The sequence below is a fragment of the Anser anser genome (assembly GCF_964211835.1).
Source record: "Anser anser genome assembly, chromosome: 8".
Lineage (NCBI taxonomy): Eukaryota > Metazoa > Chordata > Aves > Anseriformes > Anatidae > Anser > Anser anser.
Window position 1 is genome coordinate 25,617,522 of NC_139728.1, and position 25,223 is coordinate 25,642,744.

At 47.9% G+C, this 25,223-nt stretch overlaps 2 protein-coding genes across 5 annotated transcripts in view; one reads left to right on the top strand and one right to left on the bottom strand.

The window, feature by feature from the left end:
- FAF1 (Fas associated factor 1) overlaps positions 1-17,283 on the bottom strand; it is a 165,226-nt gene extending 147,943 nt beyond the window's left edge. Inside the window, exons 1-2 of one of the 2 annotated variants that reach the window (XM_083845680.1) lie at positions 16,669-17,283; positions 14,675-14,793 (exon numbers count right to left, since the gene is read on the bottom strand). Coding sequence is in view for 1 of the 2 variants with exons in the window: in XM_083845679.1 (XP_083701805.1) it covers positions 13,315-13,359 (45 nt within the window). In the remaining variant the exon portion in view is untranslated. Of the gene's footprint in view, positions 1-13,314; positions 13,648-14,674; positions 14,794-16,668 lie in introns of those variants that run through there. The other variant, XM_083845679.1, reaches the window with a different exon arrangement.
- Positions 17,284-17,423: 140 nt separating this feature from the next.
- On the top strand, positions 17,424-24,003 carry CDKN2C (cyclin dependent kinase inhibitor 2C). Of its 3 annotated transcripts, XM_083845685.1 has the most exons (3): positions 17,424-18,226; positions 18,585-18,725; positions 22,216-24,003. In XM_083845685.1, exons 2-3 carry the CDS (start codon positions 18,597-18,599, stop codon positions 22,585-22,587), a joined length of 501 nt encoding a protein of 166 aa, XP_083701811.1. In that variant the 5' UTR covers positions 17,424-18,226; positions 18,585-18,596; the 3' UTR covers positions 22,588-24,003. The 3 variants fall into 3 exon arrangements, with proteins under 3 accessions (XP_083701811.1, XP_083701810.1, XP_083701812.1); XM_083845684.1 differs by having other exon boundaries at positions 17,426-18,725; XM_083845686.1 differs by lacking the exons at positions 17,424-18,226; positions 18,585-18,725 and adding an exon at positions 18,760-22,136.
- The last annotated feature ends 1,220 nt before the right edge of the window (positions 24,004-25,223 follow it).

Sequence of the window (25,223 nt, forward strand, 5' to 3'; positions counted from 1 at the left end):
AAAGCCACTATTTGCAATTGATCAGCCCTGTAAACCCTACATGACTTTTCAGAGAATTCCATGGTTCCAACCAGCATGTCTCCATGTTTACAGGTGTTAAAGAAAGATAACACGATTCTTAATAAGCAAGGAGAGCAGTTTTGTAGAACGCCCTTGGACCACTTTTACAATCACTTTTAAGAACTGCTCAAAATCAATTAAGATTTCACTTTCCCGATTAACTAATTTTGCTGGTTGTCAATAGAAAAGAACACAAACATTTCTGAATGACAATGGATGAATGAACGCTACTCAACCTAACCGCAAAACCAAGGCTTTAAGATCTTCCTTAACATGCGTCAATGTCACATTCACAGCAGACTGTGACTTCAGAATAACATTTCAACATGAAGAAGAATTGAATCAGACACTACAAACTCTCACATACAAATTTCTGCCTCAAGTCATGTTCCACCACTGGTCTAAACATCCACAAGACAATTAAAGAAGAGTTTCTTTCCTGCATTATAAATTCAAGAAAGTCATCTGGTTTGCACCTCATTTATTTTCCCTAAGGAAGCAGCACACAAAGCAAGTCCTCGCTGACAACCGTGTCACCAAGGACTTCTGGAGGGGGAGATCAGTCCCAGCACAACCTGCCCTACACTTGCTTTTCTTTTCTTCGGGAAGATAACACAGGAAACCATCCGGCTCTGTGAGCAACAAAACTAATAAAGTCTTGCTCCTTCTGGGTTTGTGTCTCATCCCTAATTGCAAGTGCTGATTTAGGCTTTTCCTGTGGCTGGCATACTTATAAAGCCTTGTTCTTATGGTCTTTTTTCCAGGTTGTCTGGCTCTATTTTCATGAAATCTGGAAGAACTTCATTGGGAGGAGTACCTGGGTTCAAAAGTTATTTGCAGGGACACCTGGGTACCATATTCCTATATGCCTTACTTCTTTAGGAAGCCAGACTAAGAATCCTAGGGCTTACTTCTTTACAATACATACAGAAAGTGTGGGTTTTGCTTTCTTATGCTTTTCATTCTACACAAGGGGAAAAAAAAAAAAAAAGAGCAAACTAGACGAAAACCTTCAAAATATAGGAAAGTATGAGCTCCAAAAAAGCAAAACCACGTTTGTTATTACGCAGAGTGATGCTGAGAATTCTGTTTTGATTCAGTTTAACTGATTTTTAACTCAGATTTATTTTCATAAGGGACCTGTTTAATAGAAAACATTAAATATTTCAGAAGAAAATTCCTACTAGTAAAGTACTAAATCCTGATTCAGTCAACAGCCAGCCAGAACATCATCCAAGTAAAGTTTAAAACTTAAACTACCAGAGTAAAGGAAAAACTTCCAAGGTTTACCATTTTGCAAACCTTTACACACCAAAAAGAAACCAAGGAATTTATCTGAAGGACAAAAGGGGAGGAAAAGTCTGAACAAGTGCATTCACCTCCTCTCTGAATTCCCTCTCAACCTAGGATAGCATTATTACCCTTCAGAGCAGCAACAGCACTTCTCTAGGGACTGAGAGTCTCTTCTGGGATTTTTCAGAGGAAAATGAATATGATGACGAATAAACTACTAGTTTGCACTGAATGCACAAGCACAGACTCTGAAGATAACACTAGCGAACGTTAAAATAACTTTCGTAGTGTCCTGCTTTTCCATACCAGGTGTGTGTTTCTACCAGCCAGATTTAGATTTGCATACTGTAAAATTTCACAGCTCTTCTCAAAATGTTTTTCAGGTAGCTTCACAGCTTAACCATCACCTTAGTTGCTGACAGAGAGCTTATCCTTAGGGCAAAGTTTCACAGCTACCCATTAGGGGTCCAATTTTTAAATTTAAAGCAACCTTAATCACCATTAAAAAGTAAAGTAGCCATCGAGGACATAATTCAACAGGAGAAAAGTTGCAGGGCAGACAGACTTCCAGGCACCCAAGACAAACCTAGGAGGTGCTTACAGAAGGCTATAATGTACGATGGAAGACTTGCTCTTCCAAAGCCCTCGCGGGGCGGCCTGACCTTGGCAGGCATAACAGCTGGATCTGGGTTTTGAGCCCCTCTGTGACCCCCCACCTCAACAGCGAAGGCTTTAGCCTACCTCCACATCGCAGGAAAGCAGCTGACTTCCCCATCTGGCGGCAGCTGCTGCTGAAAATGCTCCTCCTGCACCTGCTGCAGAGACCCAGGCAGTTGTTACGCGGCGAAGCGGAGGAGACAACTGCTGCTCCCAACACAGAGAGCCGGGCTGTTACTTCTGCAGCCGCCCGGCGAGCAGCAAGCAGCTGCTGCTGCCTCAAAGACAGAGCCGGGCTACTGTTGCCCTGACAGGCAGTGGGTGGCATCTGTTGCACAGAAGCCGGGAGCAAATGGTATCTGGCAGCCAGGCTGAATTCACTACTCTCAGCTCACCTGTGGCCCCTTCCCCTTCTTGCCAAGGCACAATGCAGTACTCAAACATATCCAGACAGCCAGGTTGAGCCAAACAGCCCGCAGCTAGATAGCAGTGACTCAGAGCCTCTCCCGACATTTTTGCTGAGCAATTCTGTATTTCCTTTGGCTACCAACAGTAACTATGTTTTTTTCCCCACAAAGGAACCACCTCTAACCCAACCCAGCCTAGGCTTTAGCCTCGAACATTTCACACCGCGGGTTCAGAGCCATTAAAATCAGACCGACCGATGGCAGTGAATTACATGGAGCATCATTCGCTCCTCTAAAAGCTAGCTAGGAAAAAAGAAATAAAAATCACTTTGAGCCCAGCTAATCTCCACACACACTCTGCCATCTACATCCTCAGCAGGAGCTCCTGCGGTAACCCAGGGCAGATGCAAACACAGGTACCAAGCTCTGCCCACACAACAAAAAGGATTACGCTGGAGCCACAGCTCCAAGTACCCCGCACAGCCACAAGCTCAGACAACTGATCCGCAGGGCAGACTCACACCAGTTGTCAGCTACAGACTTTCTCCTCTCACTAACATCACACCCATCTGTCTCAGAGCAAGGCTAAGCTACCATTATTCAGTCCAACGCCCAGTCCTCAGATACTGAAACAGCTGATACAGACTCTCCTGTGCTGGACAAAAGAGGGGAAAAGAGCTTTCTGTCATCAGCACTTTGTTGCAGCTGTAGCTCAGTCCATCTTTTTAATATTCATACAAAGCTACAATGTCCAGAGAAACAACTACATTAAGGCACGACAAGATTCAATGGGCGACCTGGGAAGACAAGCTTCCACCCTTTGGCATCTCCTACAAAAGGCCAGCAAGGCAGCGCAATTCATCTCCAACACTGCACAGACAGCACCCTAGGAAACGTTTCCTTTCAGAAGTATCCAACGTTTTGTTGTTATTAGATTTAGCAATACAACTGGAGCTCTCTCTATTTCATAAAGATATACGAGTTTTTATAGAGAAATCAAAACCACTGGCAAAGAGCAAATACTGTTAAAGTCAATTCACTGTCCCTTCAGCACGTTACCCCTCAGGAGATGAGATGCACTAGGAGCACGAAGAACTCTTTTCAAGGACAGGCTGCAGATCTGCCCACGACAGCAGAGTTCTCAGGGGCAGCAGCTAAGGAAACCTCGGAGCTGCTCCTAATAGCACCCGAAACATAGGCAATGTCCTTCTTCGCCACCTCCTTGCGTACTTCCCTCTCCAACACAGCATCTGCTAGACGTCTGCCCAAACCCATAAAGCTTCAGAGCAGTAATTCACCTATGGCATAACCAGAAAGTGAGAAACTTCTCTTGAAAATTCACACAGGCTCCGTCACAGCGGTAACTACTTCAGAGCAACTGAATCAACGCGTCCCTAAAACAGGTGAGACTAAACCAACCCGCTCAGCCAAGCAAGTAAAGGCTTTAGTGCCATAATACCAGATTTAGGCTCCACATGTAACGCCCCTCCGGCCTTTAAAGAGATTCAGCGCATTGAGCCACACACCACGGAGAGGTTTTGGTACCTGGGAACCTCTCACCCCACGGCCCCACCAGCCTCAAGCCCAACTCCCCAGACCGCCACAACAAAACCCACGAGCCCCTCTGCGGCATCCCCCGTCGTTCTAACCTCGCAACAACCCTACCGAAGTGAGGCTGCTCTTCCTATGAGTCACCTGTGGTTATTAAATCAACTTTTACTTCTTTCTGGTTTAGACAAACATTTATAAAACATCCAGGCATATCGACTGAGACAAAAACTGAAAGGTCACCTACTGCAAGTATCGAAATGAAGAGATGAGAATGCTTCTCTGTTTTTACATACCTCTGGAGACCATCTGGTAAAAATTAAGCAGATTCGCCAGCCGTTCATTTAACAAAAGCAAACTGATACACTTACCAGTGTTAGAAACCTAGAAAGGGTTTAGGCACACACACCGGGCTGAAGTTTTGCCCAATGCATTTCTACTCGCACCCCCACCTGCTCATAAGGCTCCTTCTTGTACTGTTTGAGCACCACGGTAAACAAAACCCTAAAGCAAAGGATCACTAGCCCCTTTCTACAGAAGGAATGGAGGGGAACACAAAAAAAGAAAGGTAGTCCTGAAGGTCACACAAGACTTCTCCACCTACTGGTTACCAAGCAGACAAGAGTGAACTTTGCCCACGCTCTGAGATGACAGCAAGCCTTCTGAACAAAGCAAGCAGGGTACAAAGTCTGAGCTGGTAGTGTGAAGCTCCAACCACTTCTGAGCAGAACTTGGCACCACGCTAACCACTTTCAAATGGTCTCCAGCAGGCTCTGAACACTCCGGAGACTCTGGAACAAATTCTGCTTCCAAAATACCATGAAGGCACACCCCTGGGAAGACCACGAGCTGAGCCAAGACATGAACCCTGGTCCCCCAAGCCCCATGCTAACACTTCAGCATTTAAGCCACATGTTCTCTGCGCTACACACAAAGAGCAGGGCTCAAACTGAATTAAAAACCAAACCAAAACAAAAATCAGTACCCGTTAATTAGTGCTCTGGACTACTAAACCCGGCTGTCTTTTCTGAGGACTAAAGACAGCCTCCATTCTCTTCAACTACCATCCAACTACAAAATGCTTTAGTTTGGATTATCACAAGTTTTCTGTGCTTGCTTTATCTGCAAAAGCATCTCAGTGAAGGTGAAAAGTCCAAGATTTCCTGACTCACAATAATTTTGCTCTTACAGCGTATTGTCCATTAGCACATAAGAAAATAAAACAGGTAAACGGGGGCAGACAAAAACTCTGGGTTACTGGATAGTTGCAATCGTCTCCTTTTTCCTCCTTGCCTCAAAAGGAACAGAACCTCAAAAGCAACTAAAGAATAAATAAAACCCATTTTCTAGATAAACACAAAGAAAGAACACTAACTCCTATATATATATTGGAGTCACTGTTCTTACAGTTAGTGTGTGTGTATATATATATATATATATATATAAAGATGCTTTAGGAATGGACAGATTTGTCAAACCTGGCAATGGTATCCAAAATAGGAAAATAGAAGAACATTCAAATCCTAGCAAAGCACATGTCATACTACAATGCAAGCCAACAAAGACCATGAAAAAAACATTTCTCTAAAGACAAAAAAATTACATAAGCTTTTAAAAGCATCAGGGCAGGGAAGACTGCCAGCAGGTCACTGGGACCAAAGGATGAAGATACTAAAGTATGCAAGGAAGGTAAGGACATATTGGAAAAGCTAAATGAATTCTGTCTGCTCATATTCACTAAAGAGAAACCTGGGGACCATCCTGCAACAAAGCTTCTCTTTACAGAGAACTCTCACTCTGAAGCATCAGCAGAGACATACAGAACAAATGGCCAAGACCAGAAGACAGTCTCCAAAATTTTAAAGTAACTTACGAAGACGTATTTATTTATAGCAGACTCGTCTTTTAAGTTAGCCAGCTTTAAATGCTAAATCAACCCTCCATTCCTAAAGTGTGGACATCAGATTTTTGGTGAATTTTATTAGGGGGGGAAACCAGAAAGGGTTAAGATTTTTACTGCTCAGACAACTTTGCCTTCTGTGGCACGAGGAACAGTAGAGACTCCAGTAAAGTATGCAGAATAGAATTTGTGTATACATGAATATATATAATGACATACCAAGGAAAAGCGAACACAGCTTCTATAAAGCAAACTCACGTATCATAAAACTGCTCAGAGGTCTCCAAAGAATTCAGTCAGTTGAAGAACTCAACGCTAACTCAAACTGACACAGTTTATTTCCAGAAGTCTTATAGCAAATTCCATCATCAAGCTCTTAAATTGCTGACTTTCAGAAACGAGGATGGACTAAATCCATTCAAATCCTGTTTCTTACAGCTCTTTCCTACGGATCAGCCACCAGCCACTGCTGCAGATAAGACATTCGGCAAGCTGGGTCTTCGATCCGAGCTGATACGGCACCTTTGATATTTGCTCACACAAACAACCTGACCTTTAAAGAAAAAAATAGAGATGACTCAGTTTCAGAGTTCTTGTCATTACAAATTGTTTCCTGCAATAGGTAAAATGTGAAACCAATACAAAATACCTCTGAGGGGCTGCTGTACCCTGTTCTGGTTTCAAAACGTCTTAAGAACTTCAGTTTTATTGAAGTACCTTTTGAAAGCGTACCTACTCCCAAAGAACAAAGACCTGCTTAACCAGTCAGACATAGAGGACCAGTATAGGACTGCTTTGATAGACCAAATAACATCTAATCCATACATTAGGGCCTTAGTTTCCTCTTTGAGTTGTTTTTAACAATTGCGTATTATCTAGTCAACTCTAAAAAATGGGCTTAATTAGTAGCTATCAATCCAGCCAGTAAGCATGTCATTTCCTTTCATCCTAATGACGAGGGACAAATAAAATGTTAGGTGTTTACCTAGGCTGCTTCTAGTTCCTACAGCAGTTAAAAGAAAGGACTCACCTAATGGCTGCCCCACAAACGCACAAACACAGCCACTTACTAGAAAAATAGGAAATTCTAACCAAAAATGCCATAGAGTTCCTTTAATGAACTATTAACTCCTGTTCCTAGGAGGAAAAGGCATGAAAACCAGGCGTGCAATGGTAGCTGAACCATGAGAACTGACCAAAGAGAGGGGGAAATGTTATTTTTTCAGACTTTCCACTCCAATGCGATACTCTTAAGATAGGAGATTCTACACCCCCTTCCACACAAAAACATCAGCTCAACAGACATGTTTACTGTAAGTGATCCTTGTGTACCGAGAAATACTAGGCACACATTTTATTTTCTATTTGCCAAATAACTCTCATTCTCTTTCAATGAAAGCACTAGGAATAGATATAATTGATAATTTCCTTATATCTCCTATTAGTTGTCATGGCATTTGAAAAAGGATCCTACAGCTATCACCTCTCGATCTGTTTCAGTGACCTACTAACCCAAATACCTACATGAATAGGCTGATGGAAACAGTGACACGACTACTATGATGTGAACTCTTTTCAAGGTAATTGAATGAAAAGAACTGCATAAACCTCTTTCTAAAGATGAATCAGTGCTCCAGTGGTAAATTATTTAGGTTCTTACAGCTAGGCTGTAATGTACACAAATCATAGTATCCTCTTTCCTCTCCATAAATGTCAGAGAGTATTTCTAATTAAATATCTGTCCTCGTGTAAGAGAGATCAGCAGGCTCTTCCGTGAACAGCTATCGGTGGAAAAATCTGAGTTATTGTGTTTCTAAATGGACATCAGTATTACTCCCATTTCTTATTTGTGGCTCTGGAATCCACTTCACCTCCTGTTTAAAGGCCAGAGAGCTGACAAGGAAATCAAACTAGGAACAAAGCTTTGGGCTTACGGCTGATTCTAGAAGCATCTAAAGAAATTAAACTGTCGAATCTTCAGAAACACACAAAAAATGAATTAATACAAGCAATGGCCTTGAATGCAGACAATGACAATCAAACTAACCAAACTAAAATGCAGTAAACACGCAGCACGCTTTCATCATGTCTCTTGACCCTAAGGCCACGTAGAGCAAACAAAACCAATTGTGTTGCAAACGAAGAGGTCCAACTACCGGTTCCAATGCTGCTACTGACTCTGTAATGCACAAAATTATAAGAGATGACAAAAAACAGTAAAGATTAAATGAAATAGTAATGAAGATGTAAAACATGAGGCATCACAGGTATAAATTTCAATATGCTATGGTGTCCTAAGGTTTACTCAAGAATAAAATTAAAATTTCACAATTTCCCTAAGAAATAAAAGAAAACTACCCCATTTTAAAATTTATCTAATGATATACTACCCTACATCCACAAAAAACAGTCAGGTGAAGCAGTGCTGAGCATCGTGGTACCTAACTATCAGAAACTCACGCTTTTACCTGAAGATACTCAGTATGAGGGGAGGAAGAAACAAAGCTGCTTCTCCCAAACCCCCATTTCTGACCTACACGGGACTGCCTTTCCTTCCAGCTTCCACGGAGAGCTGCAGAGCTCAGTCCAGCGGCCATGCTCTGGAAGTGTTTGCTGCATACAGTTCTCCAGAGGCCACACAAAAACATGAATCCTGGTAGGTTTTGTGAGCGAGAGGGTGAGGTTTTAAGCTCAGACAGATCTGAGCACACACAAAACCAGACACCTGGGTGCCATGGTAGCCTTCCTGATGTTTGTTGGTCTTGGAGGTCTGCATTTTTGTAAGTTTGAGGACAACTTCCCAAATATTTCAACTTGGACTGGATTCCTCTTCAGCACCTATCATTTGTTGAGGAGCTTGTTCCAAGTGAATTTCCAAACATTTCACGTAAGACATCAACGAAATCTAGAATAGTCCTTTCTGCTCCAGTGCCTTCATGACAAAACACCACCACCTTTTCTTTTAGAAAACAATTATAAGGACATCAACTTTGCTATGGGCTCAAAACCCCTTAGGAGATAGCTTCCCCTTACAGCGAGTGGTTGAAATGCTCTTTCCAGTCCCAGCATAAGTCACAGTCCAGGGCAAGAATCGAATGTCCTGACTTGAAGCTGTTCTTGCACCCACCTGCCTTCTTCACCCATCAAATTTTCATGCTGACATTAACTACCAAGTAACAGAAAGCAAAACTCCCTCAGCACCCTCAAAAAAAATGAATTCACCCGTCAGTTCTGCACATTTACCATTAGATAGTGAAAACTGTGTGTGTAACACAGATAATCTGAACCAGGGCCAAAGCAAATTGATGTTTTTCATAACCACACAAAAAAGAACCTTCACAAACATATCCTGTCAGTTATTTCACAGCACTGTGTTAACTTCCAAGTGATAAAGATTCTGCAGTTTCTTTAGCTTGACCATTCCAGAAGGAAATGAGTAGCTTGAATTACGGTTAAATCTTAAAAGTACATAAATAATATATAGGAAAATAAAACCCCATAGGCTGATCTATCAATGTAACAACCAATTTGATAACTTAAAACATGGATTATCTTCCATGCTTTCTCACCTTTCTGGCAATGATTTTCTTCCTTCCCAATTCCCCCTTGCTCCTCCCACAAACCCCTGTTTTTATGAAGAAAAAATGACACAAAGGTGAATCTTGAAAAAAATATCTTTATGTATATACATGTGTGTGAATCATACCAAAGCACTCTATTGCCTGGCATGCTTTTTTTAAGTTAATTTTAAAAAGAAAAATATCACAACTGTTTCACAACGAATATAGATGGAAGACAGAAGAAGAACACTGTTAAATACCTGTTGTTATACACTGGTTGTTAAATACCAGTGAAAGCAAGGAATTTTGAGTTTTACCATTCCGCACCAAAGTCATCCAACCCAGACCAATCTTGAACTACTTATTTACTCGGTCAATGAAAAACGTTAATCCTTCAGCCCACTCTATATTTAGGACTTTTTTTGAGGACCACCACATGGTATGACTCAAGTGGTCCTATACATGGATATAATTCACCCAGACAAAAGGATATTTTTGTTACCTTTAGCCCCCGTCCTAAGGGAAGCTGTCAAAACTAAAATTCAGGTGCAAGTACACCTAAGTGTCTACATCTGACACTCCTGCCAATACTAAAAAGTTGGGTTTTTTTTTCATTCCTGAACAGTTCAACTGCACCAATTTAACTAAGTTCAGTGCAACTGAAGTTTGCAACTGAGCTCACAATTGCAACTGAAGTTGCAATGGTTTTTCCTTCTTTATAATGAAAAGTGGACTAACACACTGCGGGGAGCAATTCTCTCCGAACCCCAAACCTCATAGATTATGAATACATTTGTATCACTTGACTACCTGGGTATCCGAATGGAGACAAAAGAACATTTTGCAATCAGAAACAACAAATGGAAGAACAGAGATATAGGGAATATAATTTCTCCCTCTTTTTTATTTCTCACAGAATTTGAGGTATGCTGCAGCATCTCTCTTTTACCAATTCAAACGCAGTTACCTTTTCAAAGAATACAAGCACTAGCTGTCGATTTTTTGTTTCTTCCTACTGTGGAATTTTTCCTACATGCCAATGACACTTTGTGGAGAAATTCTGAATTGCATTTAGTAAGACAACCAAAACTTGTTTGTCTGTTTAACTCCACTACGTAGCTAGTTCCACTGAAAACCAATCAGATTACACATGTATAATCTTTCCTAAGTGAGGACCTGAGACGGAAAAGTTAGACAGGTTGCTTACACAGCCTATGTGCATGTATACATGCCTTGTACTCTCCAGGTAGCATGAAGTAATCTTATTTAAAAAAAAGAGTGAAAAAAAATAATTATAAACCATACAGAACAGGCTTAAGTTTTTTAAGACACATTAAGAAAAAATATTTTGGTAGATCACCTATGGCGTTTTACCCTGTAGTTAAGGTCTTCTGTAAAATTATTCAACGTATGTGTATATGTAGAAAAGCTTTTAAAGTATTTAAGTATTTAAATACACTCTCTAGTATCTCAGAAGTAACCTGTTACAGCGACCTGAGTTAAATGGGAAAAAAAATGCAATACAAGATCCTGCTCTAGCTGACACTAATGGAAGCATCCCTAATGATTTTGAAAGATATAAAATAAGCCCATGAATGCTTGCCAAAAGCATCAAACATTAGTATAATTATTACTTCATTGAAAAAAAATTTATGGGGAGGGACACGCCTTTCATGCCTTAAAGTTCAAAGCCCACTGCTCTATCCCTCCTAAAAGACACTTGGGACAGGTGAGTGTGAAACGTAGATGACGTTTCCCTCCCAGTTTCACTCAGCAAAGATCAGCTGCACAAAACCAGATAAAATTGTTTTTAAAGTTTTCAACATATACACCATTCTTCAACACGATACCTCACACAAATATAGATGATGGCAATATAACTCTGATAAATATATTTATTAAAAGGTACAGAAAATACAAAAGACAGAATCATGAAGAAATACTTTGCACATTTTATTTTCCATTTTAAAATTGTAGGGAATGAGTCGTAAATTCCATCATGTATTTAAAATACCCCAAATCCTTCACCATTTTTAACAGCTTTAACATATGTGGCCTAATAACGACTGGCATTATCCTTTACTAATCTAAAGGCTTAGAGCATGACAATTGACGTTCAGTATTTCAAAGTCCGGGAGAAGCTTGAGAATTACAAAAAAAATAAAGTGAAACAGAAAAAGCTGATGGCAGAAATAAGAGGAAAAGTAAAGGGGGAAAGGAAAAAAAGTGAGGTTTCTTTATCTTGTTTTTTACAGAAGCATTGTTATACAGTAAAGTACTTCCTGGGTGTCGGGCGCATTATGTCATCCTCAATCTACAAACGATTTCTGCAGCTCCACTGCCACTCTGAAGGCTTGCAATAATACTTACTTGTCTTCATGGTACCAGACACTGCAGTTGCTCCTATACCTTTATTAACTGGTTTCAAAATCCAAGCAGAAAAACGCTGCAGAATTGCAAAATAACATCGCCACTGAAAACTTGGAAAGGAGATACAGATTGAAAACCCTATTTAGAAGTCTTATTAAATTTACCAGCCACTAACTGAATCATTGTCTTGGCTTCCAGAACGCAAACCTGTTCTAGCTAGTAACGTGGGATTCCACAGAAGTCTGTCTCCACTAGTACGGATGCAGAAACGGGGTCCCAGTCTCCTTTTATGCAAGGTATTAGTACTGGAAGAACTATGAAATCCCATCCTTAAAATAGGGATGTTACTCCTTACACACACAAAAATATCTCCAAGCACAGCAAAATAAAGGACAACTACAGAAACAGTCACTAAATGTTTAAATAAGTGAGTGTAATGTATTCAGGTACCAGAAGTGAAAGCATTCCCCTGTTATCAACTGGGAAACTGGGAACTCCGCATGTTACGTCAGGAAGATATCAGATACCTTTCGCAAAAGAGGAATTATGTAATGTACACTACGGTCACACCACCTGTAATTCCAAAGAAACATCCTTGTTAAACACACGTGCACACAGAGTGAGGGGTAACTTTTCTTTTTTCTTTTAAAAACTGAATAAGCTGGTTTCCCAGCTGACAGCTGAGAGACGCTTCTTTAAAAAGCGGTACGTACAGACACCAGTTTTACAACGTGGCCCAAGAATGGAGCCACAACAGACCGATCACTGGTCAAAGCTTAAAGAAGATATATTGACTGAGAAACAATATTAAAAAGATATTCAGATATAAGCTGATATCCTTACAAGCCGCTTTTGGCTCTCCCCACCATTACAAATTCAGGTATCTTCCATTTGTTTGCTTACTTGTTCTTGGAGATAAAAAAAATATCGAAGACAGGCAATATTAAGAAGCGATATAGTGAAGAGATTGATCAGGCCTCTGAACAAACGTCAGCCATCACTGAGAGAAAGACTTAGAAAAATACGATTTAGGGCTTTGAAGTTAAATTACCCCCCACTTTGCGGGGAAGGAGGAAGGTAACAGACAACTTGTGGGGGCATACTCTTTCTGCCTACGAAAAGAGGGCGTCGCGTGGAGTGGGGAGGGGAGACGTCTCCACCATCGCAGCAGCCGCAGGCCGGGAGCTGAGCTGCTGCGCTGAGGGCTGCGCCTCCCCGGCAGGTGACTCACCCCGGCACTGACAGGGCCGGCGGGGCGAGTGCCGGGCGGCCTCCCCGCACCTTCCCGCAGCGAGCTGCCACACAGCCGGCGGGGTGGGGGAGAGAGGGAAGGAGCGGAGCAAAAGAAAAATAATAAAAAAAAATAATAAAGCTTTTTGTTCAGAGAAGAGACGTTTAGGGGAGACATTTTGTTCGCCGCCCCTTCCCCGCCGAGCCCGAAGCAGCGGCGAGGAGGGGCCGCGGAGGAAGGAGAAAGCCACCACCGGCGAGCCCCGGGCCGGGCGGCGAGGGCGCCTACCTGGAAGTCCGCCAGGATCATCTCGCGGTCCGTGTTGGACGCCATGGCGGCCGCCTGCTGCCCGGCTCCCTCCGCGCACCCGGGGCTCGGGGCTAGGGGCTCATGGGGGCGCCGCTCGGGATCCCGCCGCGGCCCCGGGCCTGGGAGGAGGAGGAGGAGGAGGAGGAGGAGGAGGAGGAGGAGAAGAAGAGGAGGAGGAGAGGGAGGGAGGAAGGCAGCGGTGCCTCGCTCAGCGGCCGGCCCGCACCGCGGCGGCGGCAGCAGGAGGAGGAGGAGGAGGAGGAGGCAGCAGCGGCGCCCCCCCCCCGCCCGCCCCGCGCCTGTCGCACACTTTGCCTGTCATCGAGGTCGCAAAGCGGGCGCTTTGCGGCCGCCACGTGACCGCGCTCCTGTCAAGCGCTCTGCGAGGGGAGGGGGAAGGAGGAGGAGGAGGAGGGAGGGAGGGAGGAGGGGGGAGGGAGGAGGCGGCGCCTTCCCGGCCTCACGCGCGCGGCCGCCGCTGCTGCTGCGCGGCCCCGCTGAGGGAGGCGGGCGCGGGAGCGCGCGCGGGGAGCCCGGCCCGGCCCGGCCGTCCCTAGGCCCCTGCGGAGGGCCCGGCCCGGCCCGCCGGGGCTGAGCCGTCCCCTCAGAGCCGCCGGGGGGGGGGTGAGGGGGCGGGCGGCGGCCCCGCGGGGGGAGCCGGGGGGGCTGCGCCGCCGCCTGCGGCCTAACGGGGCCCTGCGAGCCCGGGGCGCCCGAGCGGCCCTCAGGGGTCCCCGAGGCGGCCGGTCCGCGCCTCGCCCCGCGAGGTGCCCCGCGTGCCGCGCCCGGCTCCTGAAGGGGCGCGGATGGGGCTGCAGGAACGGTTTTCCGCAGCCTGGTGCCGTCCAGCCACCCCCCGAGCCCTGGCGTTAAACACCGAGACGCCTTCGGGCACCGATGTGCTAATTGTCCAAAGTTTGCTAATTGCCCCAAATTTCCTAATTGTCCCAACCCGTATCGCCCAGCACACGGGTGTCGCGGCCACCCCAGGTCACACGTACCTCAAGCCCTCTCCTACTAGTGAAAACTAGCAGAGCTACACTGTGGTAATACTGTCTTAGAATGAAGATATTTGCCCAGTTTGAGGAATCACAGTTCTTTATTTAATTGTTTTGTTTTGTTTTGTTTTCTGTTCGCATCGGTGAGAGCCCTTACACGCGAGTTTTTCGGTCTGCGCGCTTGCTGCTGACTAAATAAAAGGGAGAGCTGAGGGGGAAAGGACGGCACCGCCGCGAGTCTCGGCAGAACCCACCAGGGAAGAGGAGCGGGACTCAGGGAGGAAGAGCAAGCGAACACCGCATGCAAGCCCCGTGCAGCGAATGCAGATGTTTCACCGTACCTGCAGGACTGTCCGTCTTCCCAGGAGGAGCTCCTCTAGGTGAGGAATTGTTTAAAGCCTGTCGGTGAGCGCTGCTGGGGACCGGCATCTTCAGGACGCATTCGGTGTCTTTCTTGCTGCTGCATAACCATGCAGAATTTCAAGGTGGATTAAAGCCCTACTAAAACGCCACTTACGATGTAAAGCCAGAGTATCAGATAAGTTAAATATTATATTTTATCGTGTTCCTGCTTCAGTTTATGTTGGCAAGGTTTCCCAAAAGTTTTTTTTTTCTTTTTTATTACTCGTCGGTGTTAGCTTAACAATTCGAGCTCCCCACCGCCGAATATAGGGATGATAAAATAAAATAATTGCCTTCACACCTGCTTTTGTTCAGTTTGATGTTACATACAGTTCTGTAATAGGTACAAGGTATGGTGCAATGCCAGTGACAGCCAAGGCTAAATTACAAACAAATCCACCCACACATTATTAGAGAGTAACTATAATAAAGGCTGAAAAGCAAGTTTTAGAAATTGGATTAAAGCCAGTTAATTCCTGGCTTGGATTTAAGCTATAGGTGTGCTGTCAAGATAAGTTACACAGTGTTCACATCTATTACGGTAATATTTTAAATAATGATATCTATATTAGATCACAACAGGAAGGATTTGATCCAGAGTTTGAAGAAAAGGTGAAAAGCTCAACATGTCCCGCATCACAGGAAGTTCACGTGAAAGTCACAATGAAAGTTTCTATTCTTCTCACAGCTCCTCGCTCTGCTCAGCCCTACGGCTGTTCCTCCAGCGAGTGTCAGGCTGCTTACAGGGGGACACTCGGTGAGTTTAGGCACTGCGGTGACAAAGTCGCCTTCCAGAAGGTGTTTTTGCTGCCCATCGGGGCAGCTCTTTCTGTTTTACAGGGAGTATCTTTACCACCGTCGAAAGGAAATGATTATGATGAACACGCTTCTTTCTGCAAAGGTTTTTGAAAGGCTTTTGAAGCCCCCACCGTGGAGGAGGTTTGACGGCATTTTCTGGCTGGGCAATTTTACTTGCAGAAGGCCTGCAGCATCCCAGCTACAGTTTACTTAATTGTTTTTGCTGTGTGACGTGATTACCAGGAGATGGGGGCTTTCTTTTTAACCATAAATCAAAAGAATTAGTAGAAGACTCTTGTAAGACCCGCAGGTCCGATTCTGCAGTAAATCAGCAATAGGTAACACCACCAAAACTAGGAATTTTAGGCACCGATTAGTCAAGAGGTAAGTCTATTAACAGCCGCCTGACTGCAAACTCTAAGTTTTGCATATTGATTCCTTCTTCGTGCAGAAAAACAATTAATATATAGGTGTTGTTTATACGCATATATTTCTGGAGTTATCTTTAAGGAAAAAATATAATTAATATCTTTGTTTACAAACCTATTTGCGCTATTACTTGTGACCGAGAATTATCGTGATAAGGCCCTTAAAAACGCTTTATTTTTCCCCTTTTTGTGGGAGTGCGGCCGGGGGCCAGCTGACACTCGGAGCACAGCTGGTTTCCCTGCTTCGCCTGGAGGCAGCTCGCTACTTTTCACCTTCGTATTCTCGCAAGCAACAGCGGCCCGGGGAATCGGCGCAGGAAAATCGCGAAGCGGCAAGCAACCGAAGGTTAAAGCGGAGCCAGAGGCACAAATAATCGCTGCTGTGACCCCCCCGTCACCGCCGGGCTGCCGGCAGAGCCCCGGGGAGCGGCCGATGCCTCCAGCGGGGCGATAATCGCGACTCAGGCCCTGGACGCGCGCCGTCCCCGCGGGCTGTCAGCGGCCGGCCGAGCCCAGTGCCACGCAGCAGTTGCCACATGCAGTTGTGGAAGCTGTCACGGAGCACCCCCCCTCCCCGGGCTGCCTCACGCGTGTTCGCCTCCCCGTCTACTTGGCCGCGGTGCCCCCGCGGAGCGCAGCCAGGCGGATCGCCTCCGCGGCGGCTCGGCTCCGTGTGCTCGCCAGGGAGCCGCGCCGCTGCCTCTTACCTCTCGCGGGGTTAACTCGTGCAGGCTTCAGCCTCCCGGGGCTCCCTGAAACTCAAAGCAATTCAGCAATTAAAGCAGCGCAAGACACAAAACGCCGCTGGCCGGGACGGCACCGGCAGCTCCGCACCGTACCCTCGCCGCTCCGTCCCCTTCTGAAGGCGCGCAGGGTCCCCCCGCGTCTCCTCGGCGGCCGTGCGCGTCTCCCCCTCAAAATGGCACTTTCGAATCAATCAAGAGCACCGAAAACGCTCCTCGGGCGCCGAGACAACTTGACATTGACCCTCCTCCATCCTCGACCTTGGCTGCGGGGACAAGACCCCGGGGGTCGCTGCCGAGGGGGAGGGGGGGGGGGGCTCCGAGCGGGGCCGTGCCCGCGGGCAGGTGGCGGCGGGAGGCAGCGCGGCGCCTCCCGGGGCCGACCCCCCCCCCCCCCCCCCCCGTGTATTTATTTCTCTTCTCCCCCCTCCCCGGGTTTCCGTCCCCCTAGGCCTCAGCGGTGCTGCCACAAGCGACCTGCCCGCTATGGCCGCTCGGGGCCGGGAACGGCGGCGGGGCCGCGGCCGGGGCCGGGCGAGGGGCGGGCGGTGCTGGCTGCAGGCCTTCCTGCCCGGCCGGCCGCATCTCCGCAGCGCCTCCTTAAATCTCTGCCGTTAAAATGTGGGCGGGTGTTTCAACTCAAAAAGCGCTCAAATTTTTTTTCTTTTCAAAAAAAGCTGATGAGGTTAAAAAAAAAAAAAAGGGGGGGGGGAGGAAAAAAAAAAAGAGAGAGAGAGAGAGAGGGGAGAGAGAGAGAGAGAGAGAGAGAAACCGGCTTGGTGTCCGTAGGAAACAGAAGTAGCGATTGTTTGCGCTTAAAAAAGGGGGAGCGCGGAGCCGCGGGAGGAGGCAGCGAGCGCGGAGCGGCAAGTGCAGCGAGCGGCCGGGCAGCCCGCGGCGGAGCGGCGGCTGTCACCGGGAGCCGCGGCCGGGAGGCGGCACCGCGGGGCCGGGGAGGCGGCGGCGGGCACCGGGACGCTGCCACCGGCGCCGCCGCTGCCCCCCCCGCCGGCTCCCCCGGGAGCTCCGGGCCGGACAGCGGCCGCACCAGCAGCAGCACCAGCAGCACCACCACCAGCAGCACCACCACCAGCAGCAGCACCACCACCAGCAGCAGCAGCAGCAGCACCGAGAGCGGCGACGGCTCCGCTCCGCCGCTCCCCCGCGCCCTGAGCCCGGCAGCCGCCGCCGCCCCGCTGGATGCTCCGCAGCCGCCGCCGCCGAGGGCGGCCGCCGCCGGCCGGGATCGCGCCCGCCCGCTGCGCCGAGGCTCGGCGAGGCCGCGGCTCTGAGGCTGCGGCGGGGAGCGAGAGCGGCGAGGGAAGGGAGCGAGCCCCGCGGCCGGAGCCCGGCCCGCCCCGGGGGCCGCTCGGACTCGGACTGCGCCCTCCGGCTCGGCCCCGAGCGGAGGCGGCCGTGGGGATGCCAGGGGGGCTGCCGAGCGGGAGAGGACGAGCACTGCCAGAGAAGACTTTTCCTCGGAGCTGGTGCTGCTAAGTCTCAGATCCCGACCGTGAACAGGGTGGGTTGCTTTCTTCTTCCAAGATCTCAGGTCTGAGTGAGTCGCCAGTGCACGCGTATATATGTTACGTCTAACATATATGATATATTGCCTAGCTCTTAATAGATTTCCCCCCGAAAACGGCCAAAGTCTTTAATATGAGTTACTCTATATGTGGAAGCAAAGAAATCTTCTTTCAAGTGGAGCTGCAGTTTTGCTGAATAATCACGTGTGAGTTAGGGGCGGGCTCTTGGCAAGGAGTTTTTTTACGAGTATTTACTACAAGGTCTACTCCAGAAGATTAACCATCCCAATCCTTCTGTCAGTCTCCGATGCCATGCCTGGTTAAAAAAAAATCTCATCTTTTTCCGATCGTCAGTCACCCTAAAGAATGGCCGAGCCTTCTGGGAACGAGCTGGCGTCCGCGGCTGCCAAGGGGGACCTAGTGCAACTTACTAATTTGTTGCAAAAGAATGTAAACGTCAATGCACAAAATGGATTTGGGAGGACTGCGCTGCAGGTTGGTATCCAGAGAGGGAGAAAAATATTTCATCACTGCTACCTACGTGACCCGGGTTTCCAAAAAGACAACGTTTTAAACAGGCTGGTGGACGAAATTCGAGTGTTTTTAAAACTAGTTGGATGCCATATTCTAAAACTTTAGTGGCTCCAACTCCCTAAAATGACGTACTTGAAATAAAACTGGTCAAAACCATTAGTTCAGTCGGGGATCACCCTCAATGTCAAACGGGCTGCAAGTTTAATAGTATTTTGTAACTTCGTGGGGAGGAGGAAGAGAATGAAAGAGATGAGATGAAAAGAAATCATCTTAGGTGAGCAGGATTTCAGAGCAGGTCTGTAAACACATATGTGCTATGATTTGAAGCTTAGAATCCTTCCCCCCCCCCCCCCCTCCCCTGCAGTGTGCTTTTAAAACATGACTTTTCTCGATTCTGGGATCTGCTGTAGATGGTACTTTTCCTTTATACGCTGTTTGTGACGAATGACCTTTCTCGTTTGGAAGCATGCTGCACAGAACCGAGTACCTTAGATGTACATTAATAGCGAGCCGTACGAGTTGCAGTTCCATGTGAATCACTCGCCTTTTCATTCATAATTAAGCCTTAAAAATCTGAATTTTCAGATCGGGTAGCAAGGCAGTGGTTCCAGCTCTTTCGTTTCTGATCGTATAGGGTGCTGTGTCCTAATTTTTAAGCGTGGAGCTGTGCAGGCAGGATTTGGATCTCATCCAACTGCTAACTATTGGAGCTGATGAAAGGTTTTTTTTCTTTTAATATTATCAGATAATGATGGCGAAAAAGGTAGAATCCGTAGCAAATAGCCAAAGGGGTGATTTATAAATCAGGGGAAAATGTGTGGTTATTTCTGCTGGAGGTGAGGCAGTGAGACGTGGAAGCAGAGCTATAGGTCTTTTTAATTTCACACGTCTGAAAAATCGTTTGTTACCTCCTTTGCCCCCCTCCCCCGAAACCACGATAATCATTTCTGAATTTTTGCCTTTTAAAAAAAAAAAAGCACACGGCTTGCGCACGAACCCGGGATATTTACAGCTTTTTGGCTTAGCATCAACGTGCTAGATTTCGAAAACAAGCACCTCTTGCTGAAAAGCACCGACCACCCTCGGTGGGCGATTTTCGCGCGGGCTCGGGGGCCGTGGGATTGCCGTGGGGCCGCTGTCACCCGGCCGGGGGACGGGGCGGCCGCCTGCAGCCACTTTTTAGGGAATGAGGGGACCGAAAGGAGCAACTTGCAGAGAGCAACTCCTCGGAGAAAGCAGGAAACTTTTAGCCTGATGCTTTATCCTCAGGGCGAGGGCTGAAAACCGATTTGTGCCACGGTGGTGTCTTTTGCTAAAAGGGGCGACGGGTCCGGCTCCCAGCCCGAGGGGCTGTTTTCCCCACAGGCAGGGCACCCGCCTGTATCAAACGGGCATCCGTGCCCCAACAGAGCTCCTCGGTGCAGCTCGCTCGTAACTGAGCTAATGAACCACAACAAAAAATCAAAACAGGAGAATCTGTCTACTTATTTTCAATATGTATCATCCTGAAATGTGCTGTGGGTGCGTGACCACGCTCGAAAGAGTTCTCTGTCAATGCAGCCTCCAAAATTGAGATAATCTCTCAATAATCTCTCTCTCAATTAAAACGGGGAGGCTGCTTAATATTAATACCAGCGAAAATATATATATTCTTCCGGATTTATGTTTAATTAAACATAAAACCCAGCTTGTCTTCCCCTGTACTTTTTATTTCTGATGAAGTGTACCTATGCAGGCCTCAAATACATGTCCTGCCCTTATGGTCTCCGCAGAATTATGCATTTGCTGCTCTCTCCTTCTCTGCCTCTCTCCCCAGAAGCGAAACTTTGCAAAATCAGGGGCATTTGCAGTGCAGCTGTAGCCCTCGCCCAAACGGCATCACCTTTTTTATGGTTTTCTCCCCCCCGCATCTCTAAACGAAGCCTCCGGTCCCCTAGCCTGCCTTCCTCGAACATACAAAACTCCCACTTGAACCAAATACATGTTTTGAATCCACAAATAACACAGCCTGGGCCCTCGAAAAGGGACTAAAATGTCCCGATTTTACCAGAGAAAGAGAGATCACAATGCTCTTGTTTTCTTTTGCATCTTTTCCATCTCTGTTCAGAAGTGAAAGAAGTGGCACAAGAAGTGCACGGAGCATTGTGGCACAGATAAATGTCCTTCCCTCAATCCCTTTCTGCCTTATCTGCAGCTCTGCTCTTCTCTGGAGATAAAATAAATATACCGGGCTATTTTACACTCCAAAAGCTGCAGAAATTATATTGATTATAGGTTGTGTTTTTTTTTTTTCTTAAAAAGCCGGATGCATATTTTTCACCAGGAGAGGTTTTTAGCAAATGTCTTGTAGAAATTGTACATTATGCTAAATCTAATGCACTCTATTATTCATTTGTGCTGATAAATTTTTTTTGCAAGATTTTCAAATAATTTCTAAGAAAATAATGAAGGTATTTTTTTCGAATTTGCCACTTGCAGTAAGACTAATTACAAGAACAGGAAAATATTGCCTATAGGTTGGAGAGTATACACTGCCATGTTAATTTTTGAGAGTCTTTGAGAAAACAAAAAAATGAGGAATTTGGGGGAAATCGGTGCAAGCTGTTAAGCCCCAAATAAGAGAAATTTGCTTGCTAATTATAATAGTTTTATGATGCAATCAGGAAAATTTAAAGAAACATTTTTTTTTCCCTGAGAGGAACAGTCAAAAAAAACGATTATTGTTTTTTAAAATAGGATTTTTTTAACAACATAATATAGCCATGGTTTACTGATAATAAAATTATGGAAGCATAGTATAATACAGTGGTTTTAGGAGAAAATTGGTGGAACTTTGAAACATTCCTTTTAACTTCTCCTTTTTGGGTGACATTATGAGAATCAAATATTGGGGAGAAAAAATTCTTTAAGCATTTATTTTTCTTAGCAGACAGAACTATGGCACAGGACAAATATTTGCTTTATGATAATACACAGACAATGTAAACACCTGAGAGCTTATAAAAACACATGCTACATTTTCTATCGCTGAGGTAAAATATCTGTTCCTCGGAGACCCTGCATTTGATGTTTAACAGCATCAGACAATAATGCAAAGGTGTCTCAATGCTCGTGCAAATAAAAGCGAGCCATACTTAATTTTGGCATGTTAAAAAACCGAGATAACCTGCTGAAAAAGAAGTCTCTGCATCCCCCTTCCCCTCTGCCTGCTCCGGGCATTAATCTCTGTGAGCCAGAAAGCTCTTGCCACCCAGATGATAACATCTTTCGTAATATTACTGAGGTCAGGGTGGGGAAAAAAAATAAAAATAGATGTTGTGGCGCGCCGTTAGTCGTGTAGCAGGGCTGTTTTCAGGAGCGCCACAGACGGAGGTGAGGGCTGAGGGGCTGGGGCAGGCTGCAGCAGGGGGGCAGCTCCCCGAGGTGTTCACCTCTCCTTTTTCTCCCCCAGGTAATGAAACTCGGCAATCCCGAAATCGCCCGGCGGTTGCTCATGAGCGGTGCGAACCCCGATCTGAAAGACAGTACCGGCTTCGCCGTAATTCACGACGTAGCCAGAGCGGGTTTTCTGGACACTTTGCAGACTCTGCTGGAGTTTAAAGCCGACGTTAACATCGAGGATGCCGAGGGCAACCTGCCCCTGCACCTGGCCGCGCAGGAGGGCCACGTGCCGGTGGTGGAGTTCCTGCTGAAGAGCACGGCCAGCAAGGTGGGCCACCAGAACAAGCGGGGCGACACCGCCTACGACGTGGCCAAGCTGTACAAGCGCAGCGCCGTGCTCCGGCTGCTGGAGGGCGGCCGCCCCCCCGCCGCCACCGAGTGAGGGGGGCCCGCCGGACGCTGAGCCCGCCGGCCTCCTTCCCCCTTCTCCTCCCCCCCCCCCCCCCGCCTTTTAATAACGTCGGGTCCCACCTGCCTTCTAGTTTGGCTTTTTTTTTTTTTTTTTTGGATAGCGCAAAGCCGGAGAAATTGCCGAGGTGGGTTTTTCTTTTTTCTTTTTTTTTTTTTTTTAGAGGATGCAAATGGTCGAAATCCGCCCCGCCGGCAATTTCTGCCACCTCCCCGTGTATATGTCGGTCACTCCTATCTATGTAGCTTCCCACTAGCGGCTTCTCCCAATTTACCTTAGCTCATTATTAATCCAAAAGCCACTTGGTCACCTGCTTCTCGGCGTGCTGAGGGAGCCAAGGGGCACCGGGCCCTCTTGCACCCCTCCGGGCTCCGCAGCCCCGGGGGGAGCCGAGATTTGGGGATCACACCTCCGAGCGGGCCGGGGGTGTCGCTTGGCAGCTGGGGGGGCTGCCTGCAGCTCGCCCTTACCAGGAGCTTGTAGGGCTTGTAGGGCGCTGACGTCCCCAACGTAGATGCCACTTCTCCCCTCTGTGTATTTAAACTCGCACCGAGCTGCTTTCCAGTTTAGTTACCAGAAACAACCTGAGCGGCGTTTTTCATTGCCAGAGGTTTCAAAGAGTTCAGCTTAGCGCTTCGTGTTCACTGTGCACTGGAGAATGCAGTTTTTCTAGCTTCAAACCAGCAGATAACCGTTGTCAGAGCAAAGAGTATCAGCAGGCTGTAATGCGACAAGTTTTCTGGTCCCCTAATAAGCTGAGCGCAGTCTAGATGCTCCTAAGAAACGATTGCTTTCCACCAGCTATTCTGTTTTGTCTGGGAAAAAAATAAATAACAATGGTAGACGCCTCTCACAAAACATGAATATTTGAATACGGTGAAATTGAGGAAGCAACACGTTTGGTCTTCGTAGAGTTATATTATCCCTTGTACCTGAAAAACAATTTAACCCTTGAAAATGTTCCCTTGCAATGTAGTTGAGTGTATTCACAAGACCAAACCTCATTTCCCTCTCCGGCTGCAAGGGGAGCTGAGGATGCTCCGCGCCTCGCCGGGGGAGTGTAGCAGGAAACTTAACGTTGGTATGGAGGTGCTCGACAGACAGGCAGCTGAAAGCGCTTTATTTTGGATAATCTAATTTTTAATGGCACAGAATAGTTTTTACATCAACGTAAAATTAATAGATAGCTACAAAACAGCACTTAAAAGAGGAGGGAGCGTACGTTAGTTTGCGTTTTCTCTCTTAAAAAAAATATTTTAGCCCCCCGGAATCTATCACTGTTGTTTTTAAGTAAAAAAAAATATATTTTCCTGAAAGTGTCCGCGCCGTTACCATACTCTGTGTCACGCTGCTGTGTTTTCTGATTAAAAACCTCTGCGAAACGTAAAGCTCTGCGCGCGTTCCTTGTTACCTCTGCCGGCCGGGGCCGTGCGGGCAGGGCCGTGCCCCGCACCGCTCCCGGCGCCCCGCAGCCCCCCGCAGCCCCCGCTCGCAGCCGGAGGCCAGCACCGGGCGGCGAGGGGCCCCCGCCCGGCTTCTGCTTCACCTCCGCCATGGGAGAAGCCCATCCGAGACCCGTCCCGAGCTCCGCCAGCCTCTCGTTTACGCCGTGCCCAAGTTTTACCGGTGGCTGGAGGAAACAACCGGCTTCCCGAGAAAAAAAAACCTCCCCGCCTAGGCAGAAGTAGCGGCTTTTATTGCGTGCCAGAAGGTCCCGTTTAAAGCAGGGCTGCTTTACATCCCGGGCAAGCCTATGGCTCCGGCGGGTGAGTCACGGCCACGCTGCGCCCAGTTTAAAGGTAAGCAGCCAGCAGCCTGCTGCCTGGGAGCGGCTCCGTTTGTGGGCAGCGGCACCCTGCAGGCGGGCCCGGGGTCTGCCCCGGGACCCCCCCGGGGCCGTCCCCACAGAGCCCGGCTCTGCAAAGCGGCGGGGGCTGCGGGAACGCCGGCGCCGAGTTACCGGGAGATGCGAAAAGGCAGCGCGGGAGGAGGAACGAAATGTTACCGAGAGCTTTACTCGGGGCGGAAAACAACAGAAAGGCGACTTTCCCCGGCACGAGCAGAGCCCAGGAACGTGGAGCACCCGGCGCAGCACCCAGCCGGGCTGCCCGAGGCGCCACAACCCCGGCGGGCACCCAGCGGGCGGGCGGCGGGGGGGGGTGGGGGGCACCGCCGGGCACCGGCCCCGATCGGAGCTGAGCGGGGCACAAAGGTGGGCAGGGAGCCCCGTGCCCTGCTCGGGGCTGCGGGGACGAGCGCTCGGCCTTCGCTTCCCGGGGACCCCGGGGGGGACGCCGCAGTCCCCCCCGAGCGGGGCAGGTCCCGAGGGATGCTGGCGGCAGCGCTCGGTCCCTGGGGGCGGGCGAGGCGCGGGGACGCCGGGGGTGGGGAGGGAAGGGGGGCGAGGCGCGGGGACACCGGGGTGCCCCCGGCTCCGCGGCCAGCCCCGGGCACGGCGGGGGAGCGGCGCGGCGAGGAGCCAGCTCCGCAGCAAGCGGCGCTGCGCGGCTCCCGGGCGGAAAGGGTTAAAGCGGCCGCAAAAAAAAAAGCCGCTTTTTGGGGGCTTTCGGAAGACAGAAAGGTGGCTTTTCCCCGAACGGACCCGGCAA

Excerpts from the sequence above, each read along its gene's own strand:
- CDKN2C (XM_083845685.1), top strand. The coding sequence starts at position 18,597 with ATGGCCGAGCCTTCTGGGAACGAGCTGGCGTCCGCGGCTGCCAAGGGG. Across the intron at positions 18,726-22,215 it reads TTGGGAGGACTGCGCTGCAG|GTAATGAAACTCGGCAATCC; the intron begins GTTGGTATCCAG and ends TTTCTCCCCCAG.